Source organism: Podarcis cretensis (assembly GCF_951804945.1).
Source record: "Podarcis cretensis genome assembly, chromosome: 6".
In the NCBI taxonomy this organism is placed as follows: domain Eukaryota; kingdom Metazoa; phylum Chordata; class Lepidosauria; order Squamata; family Lacertidae; genus Podarcis; species Podarcis cretensis.
The window spans coordinates 58861725-58879206 of NC_137175.1; the positions used below are offsets into that span (position 1 = coordinate 58861725).

General features: G+C 43.0%; 2 protein-coding genes across 5 annotated transcripts; one reads left to right on the top strand and one right to left on the bottom strand.

The window, feature by feature from the left end:
* Positions 1-51: 51 nt before the first annotated feature.
* NDC1 (NDC1 transmembrane nucleoporin) lies at positions 52-15438 on the bottom strand. 3 transcript variants are annotated; one of them, XM_079980734.1, is made up of 18 exons: positions 15305-15438; positions 13435-13555; positions 12785-12886; positions 12205-12379; positions 10798-10936; positions 9457-9565; positions 9041-9092; positions 7143-7275; positions 6745-6837; positions 5679-5760; positions 4840-4998; positions 3651-3908; positions 3392-3510; positions 2482-2532; positions 1954-2017; positions 1361-1461; positions 1010-1170; positions 52-320 (listed from the first exon to the last, which is right to left on the bottom strand). In XM_079980734.1, the coding sequence occupies exons 1-18, from the start codon at positions 15350-15352 to the stop codon at positions 257-259; spliced, it is 2031 nt and encodes a 676-aa protein (XP_079836860.1). In that variant the 5' UTR covers positions 15353-15438; the 3' UTR covers positions 52-256. The 3 variants fall into 3 exon arrangements, with proteins under 3 accessions (XP_079836860.1, XP_079836859.1, XP_079836858.1); XM_079980733.1 differs by having other exon boundaries at positions 3651-3902; positions 15215-15384; XM_079980732.1 differs by having other exon boundaries at positions 15215-15384.
* A 31-nt stretch (positions 15439-15469) lies between these two features.
* Positions 15470-17014, top strand: TMEM141 (transmembrane protein 141). 2 transcript variants are annotated; one of them, XM_079980814.1, is made up of 2 exons: positions 15470-15542; positions 16320-17014. In XM_079980814.1, the coding sequence occupies exon 2, from the start codon at positions 16392-16394 to the stop codon at positions 16782-16784; it is 393 nt and encodes a 130-aa protein (XP_079836940.1). In that variant the 5' UTR covers positions 15470-15542; positions 16320-16391; the 3' UTR covers positions 16785-17014. The 2 variants fall into 2 exon arrangements, with proteins under 2 accessions (XP_079836940.1, XP_079836939.1); XM_079980813.1 differs by lacking the exon at positions 15470-15542 and adding an exon at positions 15770-15892.
* The last annotated feature ends 468 nt before the right edge of the window (positions 17015-17482 follow it).

Sequence of the window (17482 nt, forward strand, 5' to 3'; positions counted from 1 at the left end):
ATACATAAATCATAATAGCATTCAACTACTGCAGACCATCATTCATTTAAAAAAAACAAAACACTTTATTATACAAAATGTCAAATAACGTATTCCAAGTGTTTCAAGTACTTCTGTTGACAGTTTAGTCACCCCCAAGACTTGCAATTAAAGTACACCTCTGGAAAGTCAGTAGGACAGATCAAATCAGTTTCAATTTGTTTTGATCTGAGGCAGCATTATTCACCTGTTAACAGCACAGGCAGTTTGACTTGAACTATTCCTTGAACTCCAGGAACTGCTGGAGTCTTTTCTTGACTTCTGCAGATACTTGCACGGCACTGGAGAACAGAAAAAACACAAAACATATTTTGCAGACCTGCTCCCCAAACACTTCAATATACAAAGTTCAGAAAGGGTTTGATAACTTTCTTAAAAAAACGAGAAGCCTAAGCAACCTGGGCAAATAAATGTAGCTCAACATTATCATCCCTCTGCTATCACTTGGAAATCCAAAGAAATGGAAGAATGGTAATGCTGGGGTCAACTCATGGTCTAGCAGGGTAGTGACATGATAAAAGGCTTTTCAGTTGTTATCATGCAGCTCCTGGTTTCTTCAAAGCACCGTTAGGCTGTGTATACATTATACTTTCAAAGCACATTCAAAGCACATTTTCCCCCTAGAACACTGTAGTTTACCTCTCACAGAGTTAAAATTCCTAGTAATCCTTAACCAACTACAGTGCCTAGAATTATTTGAGGGGGCAAATGTGCTCTGAATGTGCTTCCAAGGTATAGTGTGTATGCTGCCTTAGAAGAACATTTCTGTACAAAGCTACACAGATTGCTGCGCATAACAATTTGTAAAATCCCTGGCAGAGAGTTCTTTTATTTTTCTCTACGTAGAGTAGAGCATGGTTCCTGCTAACCTTTTATTTTCATTCATTTGTGAAAAGAGATGGAAGCCTATGGTACATCTCATTATATTTAGAAATGAACATTAAGGCAGCTTTATGAGCCCAAACCTCACTTTAAGTGCTCTCCAAAAGTGGTGATGATCCGATAGATTGCAGTTTTCAGTGATGCTCTTAAGGCAAATCGAAGGGTTTTGTAGGAAGTGTCTGCCAGACTTCCTGAAATCCGGGGGGGTTTGCTGGAAACATGAGGAAGCTTGAACTGCTTGTCTACCACCTAAGATGGAAATAAACCAACAGGAAACTTAAGCACCAATATCCTCCTTACCTTATCAGACCTTTCTTCTATGGTTAAAATTCGCTTGAAAAAAGTCATGGCAAAACAAAAAACATTTTTTTCCTAAGTCAATTAACATGTTAGGAGTTCATATCACTTTTTTTTCAAAGAAGAAAGTAAATCTCCTCACCTCTTGAAGAGTTAGCAACGTATTCAGAATAGAAGGCAGTGTTGTTTGGACAACTCCATATCTGTCTTCGGTAAATGAAGCTGCTATGAGATGCGACAAACCTAAAGAAAGGAGTAATTTGTAGTTTGGATAACTTGCTGCTTAGTCTGGGATTATAACACAGTGGGAAGCAGAGGAGAGGGCAGAGGGTGAAGAAAAAGCTGTGGGTGGAGGAGGGCCCTTTTCCCATCCTTTGGACCCTCTGGGAACTCTACAAACCAGCTGTACCTGGAACTTGGTGTGGAAAGTGCAGCTGTACAGCTGTAGACAGCCTAAGGAAGTGCCATCTACCTTGAGCCTGCCCATAAAAACCAAGTCTAGAGTAAGTGACTAGGGTGATGTCTACTGTTTCCAGAATCTCTTCTGGTTGTGAGGCTTTTGTGGGTGAGCTGAGAGTTTGTTTCAACCCTGGGTGAGAACCCAGAAACTGAGAGGGAGGGTGTGCCAAAAGAAAAATGAATTGATATTGCTGAGTGAATTTCACTGCAAGGTTACCACATAAATCAAAGGGAGCAGCATCTGAGAGCCATTTCCAATATGAAGAAAGTGCTTACCTTCCAAAGCCCAAATATGCATTTGGGTATCAGAAAAGAGAGCCTGAATGGAAGCCTCAGGGTTCTGAGAAAGAGAGAAGTGTTTTTGAAAAACCTTTAGCCAACCATATAAACAGAATGTTTCAAATACAGAAATAAAATGAACTAACCAAAGTTTAGCCATCACGAGCTCTGTATGAAAAGTTAATCTGAAAATAGTTTCAGTGTTCAGTGTGTTAACCCTATGAAGATTAGTACTTTGAAGCTAAATTTTCAGTTTACACAGCATTTATTTCAAGGATCAATGTACCAAGTCCTAATTCAGGGATGAGGGACCTGTCCCCCTGCAAATGTCCTATCAGCCCCAGCCAGCAGGGCCAATGGTCAGGGATGATGAGAGCTGCTTTCAGGGCAACAGGTTCCCCTATCTTGTTTGAGTTCAATAGTTATGAGCATAGGTTTCATAGGAGTAGTTCAAAAGGTAGTAACAACAATAATTCTTTGCTGCCCAGTTAAGTTTTGATCATTAAGTCATGTTCTCATCCTTACCTTGCTGAAAAAATACATTATCAGTACTCGTTTTGATAAGAAGGTTTTGATCTGGAAGAAGAAAATATCAATGAAAAGACAATGGAACATCTTTGGCAGATCAAAATGATATTTACTCTCTGTTTAAAAGTAATCCAAAACTTTTAAGCTTCACTGGTTGACACCCTAATCCTAAAATGAGTTTGTTGGAACTAATTCCCAACAATTTAAAACAGTAAAAAGGTAAAGGTAAAGGTACCCCTGCCCGTACGGGCCAGTCTTGACAGACTCTAGGGCTGTGCGCTCATCTCACTCTAGAGGCCGGGAGCCAGCGCTGTCCGCAGACACTTCCGGGTCACGTGGCCAGCGTGACAAGCTGCATCTGGCGAGCCAGCGCAGCACACAGAACGCCATTTACCTTCCCACTGGTAAGCGGTCCCTATTTATCTACTTGCACCCGGGGGTGCTTTCAAACTGCTAGGTTGGCAGGCGCTGGGACCTAACAACGGGAGCGCACCCCGCCGCGGGGATTCGAACTGCCGACCATGCGATCGGCAAGTCCTAGGCGCTGTATGCAGTATGCAAGTCCAAATAAATGCATTTCAGGTTTTATCTTAGTCTCTCTCCATGGTCTAGATATTCTGAATTGCAAGCACTGCATTTGACAGTGGTTTATGTTCTGCAACCCACATTTATTTTAATCCAGAGCTTCAGTAGAGTAGAAACTTTAATCTTTGGAGTTGTGTCAATGATCAGAACAAAAATATGCTGCTTCATTGCAGGGATAGGAGTTGCTATCAAGTGGTCATTGCTGCAAGTTTACAGATTGCTTTGGGAAATGTACTAAACTACATTACAAAGCGCTGGGGAAATGCACTAGAAAATAATGCTGGTGGAAGTATTGACTCATTAATTGCTTGATTTTGTATACCTGCTCTTTCTTGCTCTGCAGCCACGTATAGATAAAACTTGGTTGTACTGCTACATTTGCACCGCCTGCAACAGCACTCATTGGGTAGGGTTCAGGAGAAGAGGCTGTCCACTGCAGATCTACAAAAGAAATCCAAACTGTTGGTTCCCCCATCCTTTTTTTTTTTTAAAAAAAAAAAAAAAAAAAAAAGCCTAACTGGGTGTCCCAGTAATTAAGTAGCTAAGTGCTCAAACTAAGGTTGGGAGAGAAGAAATTCTACCTGAACTTGTTGTCCATAATTTTGGTCCTCTCCTCATAATATGGGGACTTTGGACAGATCCATTCCAAGGAGAGTTTAAATCCAGCACGCCAGCCTTGCGACTCAGAGGAGTGAAAGGTGACCCTAAATTGCTTCTGACGTCAGAAGAAGGGGATGTTTTCAAAGGCAACAGAGATGATTTGACCAGAGAAGGCATTTGGGTTCGAGGAAGCATAATGGACCTTGGAGTGTGAAATGATGTTTCTCCAGCAGCTGCTCCTGGCAAATAAAAATATTGTACAAGAAGAACTCAAAATGGTTTATACCAACAAGTAGCATTCACTAAGTCATGCACTTTGCAAACCTAATGTTTTAGTTACTAACTGACAGAGATCCAAATCTCAGCTGGGCAGCAACAGGAGGTGATATATTCCTTAGGGCTGCTTCATACTTTAGTATACTTCAATTATATTGGCTGTGGTCTAAACCACTGAGCCTCTTGGGCTGCCGATCGGAAGGTGAGCTCCCGTTGCTTGTTCCCGGCTCCTGCCAACCTAGCAGTTTGAAAGCATGCCAGTGTAAGTAGACAAATAGGTACCGCTGTGGCGGGAAGGTAAACAGCGTTTCCATGCACTCTGATTAAAGAGTGTTACTGTGTGCTCTGGCTTCTGTCACGGTCCACCGTGCGCCAGTAGCGGTTTAGTCATTCTGGCCACATGGCCACCGGCTCCCTCGGCCTGAAAGCAAGATGAGCATGAGCACCGCAACCCCATAGTCGCCTTTGACTGGACCGTCCAGGGGTCCTTTGCCTTTACTTTATAATTGTTTACTGGGGGGGAAACACTGCTGTAACACAAGCAAAGCATGAAGGGCAGATGCGTATCTCATGATATAAAGTGGACAGAAACCATTTTCACCGCAGGCTGAGCAATGTGTGCCTGTGAACATGGGTTTACTGTAAGAAAACACCAGCACAACCATGGCAAGGCAGCATTCCCACATAAAGTCTGAAGGTGCACTTTACAAATATCCACTGGAATGTGTGTTTTTTAAAGGGAAAAAAATCAGCAAAAGCTCCCAATGCAACTGAAACAATAAATCAGCTGCCCTACCCCTTTTGAAATAAGATTGTCCCCAGACACCCATTGGCAGGCCCAGCTGTGATTTGGAGACTCAAGAACTGCAGCATTGCAACTGATTCGTCCAGTACCTGGAGGGCTAGAGGGCTGTCTCGTGTCCCCCACAGTTTGCTGTTTCAGCCTCCCATTTGCAGCTGCGGCCTCCTGGTGCATTATCAGTTTCTGTGTCAGATCACTTAAAAGTTTCAAGCACTCCTGGGAGATTGAAGTCCAGTTGTGAGGGTGTCCACCTTTTACAGACAAGCAGAATGTCTAGACTTAAAAACTTATTATTATTAATTACATTTGTTAGTCACTTTATCTTGCCCAAGGAAACTCAGAGCAACTTAGAACCAAAATAATCTAGCCAATTTACATAGCATGAAGTAGCCCAAAACAGGGGTCAGGCTATTATGCAAGCCTTTATATCACAGTGAAGTATGTGAAGTAAAAAAAAAATCAACTCAAAACATCAACCCTTTAAATGCCCAAAGTTGTGGTCAAACTGTTAGGCCATGAATATAGCGACATCATATAGCCATCAGAAGCTAGTCAATAAACACTGGAACATCAGGCAGTGGAGTGAGGCATTTCCAACGTATTTCACAGAATTGTATTGGGGTCCAAAAAGCCCAAATAAAATATGCATAGCTGCATTACTTTTAAATGCATGCGACAAGCACCGTCTGCTTTGCCAATGCAGAGAGGAAACGCTGTTTGTACACAATCCATCTTGGACCTCCTCATACCTTGTTTTGGACACAATGGTGGTCAGCATAAGATGCTCTGTATAAAACCTACCTTTCCTCAGTAGTATTTGCTAAATACAACAATGAAAACAGAACAACTCTCCTCAAAGTCAGCTTCTTACAGAGTACTTCTCACTTTCCCCTTCTGACTTAATGGGTCATAGATATTTTTTTCCAAATACCTGGCTGGCTAAGGCTGAAGACCTCTTGACGTCGCACAGAAGAATACTGGGAAAGGAACATCAAGTCCTGTAAAGCCAAGAACTGCAGGGGGAAATGTTTAGAAGTATTAACAGCTGTAATGTTTTTACTTGAGTTTTATCACTAAAATTCCCTTCACTCTGCCCCATCAAAATAAATTTAAAATTTAAAAATTGTCCAGTAGCACCTTAGAGACCAACTAAGTTTGTTCTGGGTATAAGCTTTCATGAACACAAAAGCTTATACCCAGAACAAGCTTACCGGTAGTTAGTCTCTAAGGTGCTACTGGACAATTTTTAAATTTTAAATTTATTTCGACGGCATCAGACCAACACGGCTATCTACCTGAACCCTCAAAATAAATTATTTTCAAATTATTGCTTTTTTTCCAGACACATCTGAGAACTGCATTTTCATTAAGTGCTAGATAAGGGACAAAGAGCTTCAGCCATATTAGGTACGCAAGCAAACGTATAAGAAATTACTTGGATACGCAGACAGATTTTTGCACTAAAATGTTGCACTGGTGAAGCATTTGGCAGGGTCTGATTGAGCTGCTAGAGTTATGAAAATGGATGGAGAATGAAAATGGGTTTATGGCTGTCATTTGCTAAACTGATAAGGCAAGCCAGAGAGAATGGCCTAAGGAAGGAGACAATAGAAGCATTAGGGACCTAGGGAAAGAGGGATTCGGATCCCAAAACAGAAGCACAGCGACTTCAGAAAGGAGTGGGAGAAAGAAATGATTCAGAGAAATTAAGAGGGGAAAGAGGAATGTGATGGGGAAGGAAAACCAGGAACATGGGCAAAAGAAACTTATGGCTAGAAGTTACAGAGGTGAGAAAAGATTACATTCCCATAGTGATCTAAAAAACCTGTCAAATCCTTGGCTGCAAGCTTCTAGTGTGAATTTTATTGGTAGATTGAAAAATACCTTGCATGAAATCCCATGCTTTATCACTTATATTTTACTCAAATTGCTTCTATTATGACAAAGACTACGAAAGAGGCAATTTGACAAGTCTGTGTATTTAGCCAAACTCATACCTTTATAAGAGGTGGGGGGTTGCTGCTTAAAATTTTAGGTAAACACTGGTCGGTTTCTTCCGCAAATGTCGGCTGGACAGGAAAATGATGTGCCTGAAAATGGAACGCACACCGTAGCTGAAGCTCGCCATGAGAAAAACCCCTTTGTCAAAATTAATAATAATATATACTGTGATCATTTGCAAGCCTGGTCAAACCAGCAAAACGGACAGGCTGTCAACCCAACCCAGCCCTGACAAGAAAGCAGGGGAAAGGAATGTAAAATTATCCAACTGAAAACCGATTAATCTGATCTCAAGAGTCCTGCTGTGCTATACAAAAAGTATAAGAGCATTCATGCATTGCTTTAAAAATGGAAGAGATAGTAAGATTGTATGTATCAGACATACAGCACCAACCTCAGTGGCATAGATTCTGAAGAGCAGCCATGCAATGTACCAAGTCATCAGAAGAAACACGCCACATAGCCAGCTGTGGTACAGAAGGGACAAATCCAAGAGACCAGCCATCGTGTCCAGAGGATGAAGTTTACTGGAAGGCCGGGGGGGGGGGGGGGGAGCCAACACTATTAGATGGTGTTTTTTTGCAATGAGCAGTATATAAATACAAGCTGATTTATATCAAAAGGGTCGCTTTTGATATACGCTTACACCGTATTTTTCGCTCCATAAGACGCACTGCTTCCCTCCTAAAAAGTAAGGGGAAATTTGTGTGCGTCTTATGGAGCGAATGCAGGGGGGAGGCAGGCGGGGAAAACCCCAAGAGCCGCACACAAGCTCTGCGCGGCTCTTGCGGGCTTTTCCCCAGGAGGGCGAAGGGACTGACTGGCTGCGTCAGTCACTTCTCCCTCCTCATATAAAAGCACACAAAAGCTGTGCGCTCTTTAAAGGGTGCGTGGCGTCTGCGGGCTTTTCTATGATGTGGGGGAATTCCCCCACCTCGCAGAAAAGCCCACAGGAGCCACGCACCCTTTAAAGAGCGCACCGCTCTTGGGGGCTTTTGTGGGAGGTGGGGGAAGGGACAGAGGGCAGCCCCTCAGCCCCTTCCCCCACCTCCCGCAAGAGCCGCACTCCCTTTCACTAGCTGTTTGGAGCATGTTTGTGGCTCTTGGGGGCTTTTCCCGCTGAGGAGGGAGAAGCCTGCAAGCGCCGCACACACGCTCCACGCGGCTCGTGAAAGGGAGGGCTGAGCAGAGCCTGCAATGCATACAGGCTCTGCTCAGCGCTCCCTTTAAAAATATTTTTTTCCCTTGCATTCCCCTTCTAAAAACTAGGTGCGTCTAATGGTCTAGTGCGTCTTATGGAGCGAAAAATACAGTATGCAAGTGGAAATGTGATTCTAATACTTCTGTTGTGAAAGTGTTTCCCATACGATTGTTCAGGGCATAGTGGAAGACAGTTGGGACATTCTCCACTGACACAGAATCAAACAGACTCAGTAGGTCTACCAAGGATGCCTGAGAAGTCTGTTCTTTGTTACTTCCCACTGCCAGAGAGGATAAGGTCACCATCCTTTCCCAATGAACCTCAAACATCTTTAAAATCTCCCAACACTGTAAGAACTATCCCTGGTGGAAAGCTTTAGTGTTCAGTCTATTTATCCTACTCCATGGAAGAATATTATTCTCCTGTGGGCACCATCAGACTAGTGGGGTGGAGCTGGAAAGTTAAGTTTTGAAGCTCTGTACGACATCAAAGCTGCATGTGACCTTGAGTGGCCATCAATAAGGACGCCCATACCAGGGTGGTGGGAGAGGCCAGGTTTCTTTTTTACTTAGCACATCTTGTTAGAAAGAAACATCTGTGCTAGACCACCCTCAATAAGAAACTTCAATTAAATGCATCACTTTTCACTGACAGGAGTAGGTTGCATGGGGAATTATTATACCACTACTCTAGTATTTGCATAAGCATTCCTATTGTATTCTGGGTTCAATTAAAAGTGTTGGTTTTAATATCTCACTGGCTAAACTCCATCAGCCTACCTGAATTGTTTCTACCCCAACTGAACGCTAGGAGAACTGCAATTTTAAAGCATGAAGTCTGAGCTTGTTTCCTCCCTACTCTTTCTTCCCCATTCCTTCTTCCTTGTGTGTCATATTATACGCCTGAAAGTGGGGACAGTCTTGCTAGGCTGTTGTTGTTGTTTTTTCAAGCTGCTCTGGGAGTCTTATTTTCTAAAGCACAGGGTAGGAATCTGACAAGCTGCAAAATGTACAAGGAGTTCCTCTATTACAAGATGAAGAGTTAGAAATTCAATTTATTTATTTATTTATTTATTTATTATAGGTACTAACCTATCGGTCTGAAGGTTCATTGTGGTAATTATCCATGCCCTTGGAATATAACCTAAAATGCCACAAATGGGGGGGGGGGGGAAATCAAGCTGTAAAAACACAGGTGTATTAACACTTCCATAGAGGAAATGTATTTCTGGCATAAAAATATATTACCAACAGAAATTTGAAAGAAATGGTGATAAATTGGGGCAAAACTCCGCTACACAGAGCATTTTCCCCCTCCCCTATACTGGCCAGTTGACTTTGTAAACCCCCAAAGTTAGGCATGACTATGGCAGCCAACTCTTATGTAAAGCCCCCTCCCACCCCAATTCAGCAACTTGTTATCAGGGAATTGCTGGCTTCCTTCCCACTCATATCATTTACAGAAAAGGGGGCAGGGGGAGAGAAGTAAAATTACCAAAAATTCTTACCAAAGAAATAGTAAGCAGCACAAAAGTTTCTGACCATATACAGCGACTCCACACAACTATGCTTTGCAAGCAACGGAAGTGATCTCCTGAAGCGCAGATACTTGTATTGCTGAAAAAGATTGGGCAAATGTTTAACAGCAGAATATTCTTATCCACATACCATATATCAGACTTTGGATTTTAAAATATGTCACATTTTAAACTCAGAAACGATTTCGGATACTGAAAGATCCTGATAGATATTAAGAGCACGTTTTCTTCTATTTTAGAATTACTCTCTTCCCAAATATTGTATTACTATAGGTTACTGGCTTGGATCCAAAGGTGTCCTACATGAGTGGAAAGGCACTTCTGCATGTGCATGGCAGCCAAACCAAATTCTTCTGATTTCACCATCCTGCTACAGCTCCACTCTGCTGGATTCTAGGGAATCCCCAAAATCCTCAGGGGCATCCTTTGAACGGAACACAAGGGCTTGTAAAGGGGGAGCAGCCTAGAAAACACTATGGGAAAAACAGAGTTCTCTGGATCCAACCCACTGTACTGTACAGCATCAAAGCCCAACTATAACAGGGTGACAGACAATCTCAAGAATCCTTTGTTTGGATCCTGAGAACTGCAAGCAGATATAAGAGATTGTTGAAAGAAGGAAGCTCTGCTCATATAAGGGGTTTCTGTCTGATTTGGGACAATTTTGCCTACCCACTGCAGACGCCCACATCACAAGCCACACCATCTAGGAGTCCCAACAGAAGTGGGAAGTCTCCTTCTTCAAGTTCTGCTCATATTTCTTGGGTCCCCACCCACTATGCTGCAGCTATGCCCTGCAGGAAAATCCTTCCTGGACCCAGCATGATATGACTTCCCTCCAAATATGTAATAGTCATGATCACGTAAAAGGTAAAATAATAATAATAATAATAATAATAATAATAATAATAATAATAAAGGTAAAGGACCCCTGGATAGTTAAGTCCAGTCAAAGGTGACTATGGGGTGTGGTGCTCATCTCGCTTTCAGGCCGAGGGAGCCAGTGTTTATCCAAAGACAGCTTTCTGGGTTATGTAGCCAGCATGACTAAAACGCTTCTGGCAAAACAGAACACTGTGATGGAAGCAGAGTACACAGAAACACTGTTTATCTTCCCGCCACTGTGATACCTATTTATCTACTTACACTGGTGTACTTTCGACCTGCTAGGTTGGCAGAAGCTAGGACAGAGCAATGGGAGTTCACCCCATCACACAGATTCAAACCGCTGACGTTCATGATCACAAAAGCAAAAGCACTACAGGTGGCCCAGTGTTTGAATTCTATTCCTGCTGTTACTTGTGCACTTACCTGTATAACTGGAAATGGAAGGTAGTTCAAATTGTTAACTAGATACCGAAGGCTATAGCTGTAACCCATAAAGGCTCCAAGAAGCAAGAGGAAGAGGTGGTACTCATTCAGGCACATGTGCAGATCAGCATCAGCTACACTGAAGCAAAGCAGTAATTTTAGCCTTTAGTTGCACAGGAAGATAATAACTCTATACTCAATTCTACCTTTAAGGAAATGTTACCCAATTTTGCAAAATTAAGGTGGCGGTGGACTCATTCCAAAACACTGTCCAGCAACTATTAAAAAAAGTTTTACTCTCGTTTATCTATTACATAGTAAACAGACTGAAATACACATTCCCCAACTTTATATTCAGTTCGCCTTGTAGATATACATATGGTACTGCAAGGAGGTGCTCATTTTTAACTACTGACTTTTTAAAAAGTGATAAAATTGCACAAATATTGGGGGGCAGTGGCAGCATCCTGAGCACTATCCAACAAATAACTGCAACCGACTATAATCCTTATGGGATCACTGGCTGGAGTTAGCTGGTGTGAGAATTGCATTTTCTCAGCAACCTTGACTTGCTTCCTAAAAATAGGGAAAAGGCTACAAAAAAAGGTGCAGCCTCTTTGGAGTATTTTAATCCAGGTTTGTAAATAATTGCATGTATTATTTTTAGTCTGCAAAAATGTTACTAACTTCCTATACAAGCTACAGTATAGGGGGAGCCCTGTCCTCTATGGCCTTCATGGAAATGCAAGCTTCTAGCCTTTTGGCAGGCTAGTCGACAACAAAAACCCTTATACAGTGGTGCCTCGCAAGACGAAAAGAATCTGTTCCGCGATTCTCCTCGTCTAGCGGTTTTTTCGTCTTGTGAAGCAAGCCCATTGACGGCTTAGCGGCTTAGCGCTATTAGCAGCTTAGCAGCTTTTAGCGGCTTAGCGGATAAGCAGATAAGCAGCTTAGCGGCTTAGAAAAAGGGGGGGAGGAAAAAAAAGTTGGAAAAACTCGCAAGACATTTTCATCTTGCTAAGCAAGCCCATAGGAAATTCGTTTTGCGAAGCGCCTCCAAAACGGAAAACCCTTTCATCTAGCGGGTTTTTTGTCTTGCGAGGCATTCGTCTTGCGGGGCACCACTGTACTGAGGAGCTTAGAAGAGGGGAGATGGCACAAACGTTCCTTCCTCCACCAAGTCTCTCCTTGCCTCACCTGTGGCTACAAGGCTACTTTTATCTTCTGCACCCAAAGGGTCACAAGTACACAGCAATTTATTTCTCAGGAAACATTTGCTTGCACACATCTTCCTACTAGCAGCAAAATGAGAATCACCTAATGTGAACTATCTGGCAGCATTTCGTTATTAGCATTCACAAGAAGTTACATTTTAATAAACAGCTCTTGAACCACTCCCAGGGTTACCTTTCTGTAGCTGTGCAGGGTACAGATAAAAAGAGAAACTTCCCCTTCGTCATAACTGCTGCACACCAAGCTACCAGCATTCCCATTACAGCATGAGCAACGGAATGGATCACTTGCTGCGGGTGGATAATCTTGCTTATCAGAGCTAACCGAGAGCAAGGAATAGAAGGCACAACTGCAAAGTAAGAGGGCAAATAAGAACATTTAACCACCTCCTGACTTAAAGAATATCATGTTATGTACATACGTTGTGTCACATTTCAAGACACCACATTCAGGCAATCACTGCCCCACATTTAAGCACTCATGAGTTCATTGTAGGATAGTGAATTCTTTAAAAAAGCCAAATCAGACCTTCAGGAGTGGAGAATGGTCTTTAAGGATTTAGCACAGTATTTAGAGTTATTCTACATTTATTAATGGAGAGTTTTAAGAGCAAAGGTAGGAAACTAAGTTTCTACTGACACACAAAGAAACAGATTCCAAATTTTAAAAGAAAGCCTAACGTTATGTACAGAGTTAAGCACAAATCAGCAAATTAAACGGCACTTTTTAAGTTGATGCAGCTTTCAACACCAACCTGCATGAAACTCAACGTTGAAGATGCTTATTACCAGTATGACCACAGACATTAGCAGTATGCAGAAAATAACGTAGGAGGTATACAGGTCATTGAATGAGCCTAAGACAGGAGAAAAAATATGAATGAGAAGTGCTATACAACAGATCTACTACTAGATCTTAGTGCCTACAAGGTTGGGCTGAGACCTTGGGGGTCTTTGGTATCTCTCTCATCTCAGCCATAAACTCAGCGATCACATTCACACGTCACACTAAACCATTCTTGTTGCTGTTATTACTGTTTTTACCCTGCCTTCTTCCCAGTCCAGAACTGGTAATTCCAGAGGTAACTCTGATAATACCTCTGGCATGTCTGGATGGAGGATACAGAGGGGTGTGAGAGTGTGTGTAGGAACCAGCCTACTGTACAAAAGCACCATTTACATTTGTTGCTCTACCCATTTTTGCCTCTGCCACCCCCCACTGGCATGGGGCCCTCAGGCTGAAAAAAATCTTCCCCATCCTTGCTCTACATGTAATATGAGAACACTGACCTAAATGTTAGGGCTGTTGTAAGGATTGCTGTGATAATATGCCCAAATAACGTTGAATAAAAAACTGCATAAATACTGCTCTGTAACATTTGCCTCAGGCAGGGCACTGACATACTTGTGATCCATTGTACCGGGTGGAAGAAGTCAATGCTGCTAATGCTGATGAAGGCTGCAATACACAGAGGAAGCAGCAGCACTGACCAAGCAAGGCTTGCAGCTGCTCTCCATCCCAAGATCTGGAAAGGAAACAAAAACGTATCCAAAGACAGACTCCATAAACCAGGATGTAGATGTAGACAAATTGCCCATTTAAACAGTTACTCAAAATGAACCTCTCTCAAGAATGGTGGAGAGAGAGGTGGGGGAAAGAGAAATAGTACTTTTGGAAAACTTTAAGTCAAAATGATTTATTTATTCTTTTAATTTGATGCCAGAGTTTGATCACTTTCAAATCATATGCAGTTTTAAATGAACAATTTTCAGAGGAAAATAGGTAACAGCGTTTCCATTAGAATTGAAGAGGTGAGGGAATGGGAGTTTTCGGAGGAGGAAAATAAGAAAAAAATATTCTGAATCTCAGAAGTCAGAACAGCAAGAGCATGGAGCAGCACTGTGCAGTGAAAGCTGTTCTGGCTTCTGGGATAGCTGCGCATCCTGCATTCGCTCCATAAGACGCACACACATTTCCCCATACTTTTTGGGAGGGAAAAAGTGAGTCTTAAAGAGCAAAAAATACGGTAAATCTGGCTGCACCAGAGGGAGAAGAGGGACAGCGGGATTATGTTCATTTTAAGTATATGTAACGACTGGTGCCTACGTTTCCATGTTTTCCTCCTCCTTCCCTGTATATTTTTCCTTGTGTGCATGTCTGTGTGAATTTTAAAGATTTTGTTTGTTATTGTCTTATGGATCTCATGCTATCTTTCTGAAGGAAGGAAACCAGCTGGGTAGATGGGGCTGCACCTTGTCCCTCTCAGGAACAACTGATTTTCTAAAAAAATAAATTTTATTAATCAAAACAAACAAACAACTATTGACTGAGGCATGAAACCTGCAATGACACAGTGTAAGAAAGCAAACTACCAGCTCTTCTTTGGGCATTGGAGAAAGGGGGTGAAGGATGAACATATAGGCATGGGCAAGAGGCCATCATGCAATCTGACTGAAGACCCGAAGACACAATGAATTTTACGGGCTATTTATATGTAAAGACACATACAGATGTCATGAATAGCTCTACATAAAGTCATATTTGGCTGGTACAATTTTGAAATTAGAAGAATTGCACATATATGTCATGAAAATCCAACAAACAGCTGCAAATCCCCATGTTTGGTGTTACCACTTAATACTTTCCAGTGGTGGACCAATTTTTCAAGGATAGCACTTTCTTAAGCCAGCTGTCCTCTGTGGACATTTGAGACATCTTAACAGCTGGTTGTTGTTTTATACCATTATAAATATGAGCAACAACCCCTGCTCCGCTCCCACCTAGAAAAGGTTGGTGCCACCTTTTCCTGGCAGCATTCCTCCGCTGTTACAGCAGCATGCATGCAGAGGTTCAACGAAGACAGCCTTTCCCAGGATGGAAAGGGCCGAACGACTTCATGGAGCAGCAACTTCTGCTTCAGTCTAAGGCAGGAGAACTAGCAAGCCGAAACAGTACTGTAAAGTAATGGCAATTTTACTGGACCATGCTCTCATTAAAAAAAAACACACCCTACTCCAGTTTAACTTGCGTGCAGTCCTCTTCAGTTCTCCCCAAAAGATAAAACTGAATGAATCTTGGCAGTTTTACAAGCCTGTGCTTAAAAACTATGGGTTTATTGGAGCCAATTCAAAGCGAGGCTCCCCCGCCCACTTGCCAAAGGGAGGAATTGGGAACCCATTGATACCTCTGAAGCATGAAGTGACGTTGCGCAAACACGCATTAGCTCTATTCGGGTGTTCGTACATGTGCTTAATGCGCGCGCATTCATACATACATTTAGCTGTTCCCGCGTTGAATGGAACATCATCCCTCGCCCTCCCATGCCGCGAGCGGAGAGGAACGGCTTCAGTTCCCGGATGCTATCCCAGGGAGCCCTGCTCCCGTTGCCAAGAGCAGGGAATAGCTTCAGTGACGTTAATTTAGCGCGTCCGTCGTCGGTGTGGCGCTTCAGTCAACCGTTCTCTAAGCGGAAGTTTACTTTCTTACGGAGTCCGGTAGAAAAGGGGGAGGAAGTAAGTGAGATGTGCCTCTGTTTTCTTTGTGCAGATTTCCGATATATTTTAAAATATATTTTGTGTGGTTTTTTTTTAAAAAAATCATTAAATATTTAATATATACAATATAGTATTTTAAAATATCCATTATATAATATTGTTGGCATCCGTCCCTCTCTCGAGACAATGGAAAAGCGCAAGCCTGGGCAGTGTGCATGGAGGTGCTGGGCTGCTTAGATGACAAGACCCCCCTCTCGGCCTCGCTTTCTTTCGTCTCGAGAGACAATGGAGTGCTCCTCCGGTGGTGAAGACAATAGCAGCACCAAAGTGACCTTCCCAGGGTGCAAGTTTGAGGAGCGTTTATGCAGGTCCTGGGCTGCTCAGAAAACAATCCCTTTCGGGCCTCGCTGATGTGGTCCAAAGGAAAGCAAAACAGTACATTTGACAGCAGGGTGGCTGCAGGAGTTGACGGAAGGAGGTCTACAAGGCACCGTCCAACCATCTTAGGCACTCCGCTCCTGATTTGTCCCGCAAGGCAGTGGACAGAGATTATTCCTCAAGGTTTACTCCCAGCAGGAGGAATGCAGTTTGGTTTCAGCACACATAATATGATAGCAGAGCAAGTCTACTGCCAGATGGATGGAAAAACAATTAAGGTTTATCGGAACTTCTTAGTTTCCCATGTCTACTGATTAGCAATAAATCTTTGAGTGAACCATGCAGATGAAAATAAGCTTTTGAAAAATATGTGATTGCTAATGGTCTTCTCTCTGAACTCTTTATTTCTCATTTTAGCACCTCAGAGGATCTGAGGGGTCCAAGGCACAGGTGGAGGAGGGAGTGTGCAGCTTGGAGTCTGCAGCAGAGATGGTGAACGTGGGGTTGTCTCGCGTGGACGAAGCGGTGGCAGCCAAGCACCCGGGGCTACAAGAATATACTGCCTGCCAGTCTTATGCATTCATGAAGGGCATGGGGACATTTATTACAGTCTCCGGGATGGCTTTTGCTCTTCAAAAAATCATCCGGAAGATTCACTACCCGCTCCAGTGGAACATCCTGCTCTCCTTTGTTGCAGGTTCAGTTGCAAGCTATACAGTGACTCGATGGGAGACACAGAAGTGTTCTGACTTATGGATCTTTCTGGAGAGCAAACAACCCAGTGTCCCAGATGTAGCCAAAGAGAAAGTGCCCCATGTGGACCCCCAGAAGGAGACAGAGGCCGGTGCAAAAAGGAACAAGTATGGAGATGTCATGGACTAGCCTGAAAATCCTATTGCAGAAATTTAACGCCTTTGGCTCATGGAGTCAACCCATTAAATTGGGGGGGGGGGTGTCAATGGATGGAGGCAGAGCAAATGATGCTACACAACTTTTCAAAGACATCTGAAGCAGCCCAGTATCAGGAAGTTTTTAATGTTTGGCGTTTTTATTTGTGCTGGAAACCCAGCCAGATGGGCAGGGTATAAATAATAAAATGATGGTGATGATGATGATGATGATGATGATGATGATGATGATTTCTTTCACTATAACCCCCCCCCATTAACTTCCCCACTAGTTCTGATATGGCAAAGATAAGGCTATAGTATTAGCAGTGAATGTCTGATTTCTTGTTTAATACGAGCCCAGTCTGTGACCTTCATGTGCTGATTCTGTCACCCTTAAAGGTAAAGGGACCTCTGACCATTAGGTCCAGTCGTGGACAACTCTGGGGTTGCGGCGCTCATCTCGCTTTATTGGCCGAGGGAGCTGGCGTACAGCTTCCGAGTCATGTGGCCAGCATGACTAAGCCGCTGCTGGCGAACCAGAGCAGTGCACGGAAACGCCGTTTACCTTCCCGCCAGAGCGGTACTTATTTATCTACTTGCACTTTGGATGTGCTTTCGAACTGCTAGGTTGACTTTCACCCTTGCAGTCAACAAATACAGTGGTACCTTGCAAGACGAATGCCTCGTAAG

Coding starts and splice junctions, on each gene's coding strand:
- NDC1 (XM_079980732.1), bottom strand. CDS start 15,352: ATGGGAGGGCGAGGGATGATGTTCCATTCAACGCGGGAACAGCTAAAT. Junction 7,276..9,040: donor ATGAACCTTCAGACCGATAG/GTTAGTACCTAT, acceptor CCGGCCTTCCAG/TAAACTTCATCCTCTGGACA. Junction 4,999..5,678: donor CTTCAGCCTTAGCCAGCCAG/GTATTTGGAAAA, acceptor TGTCTGTAAAAG/GTGGACACCCTCACAACTGG.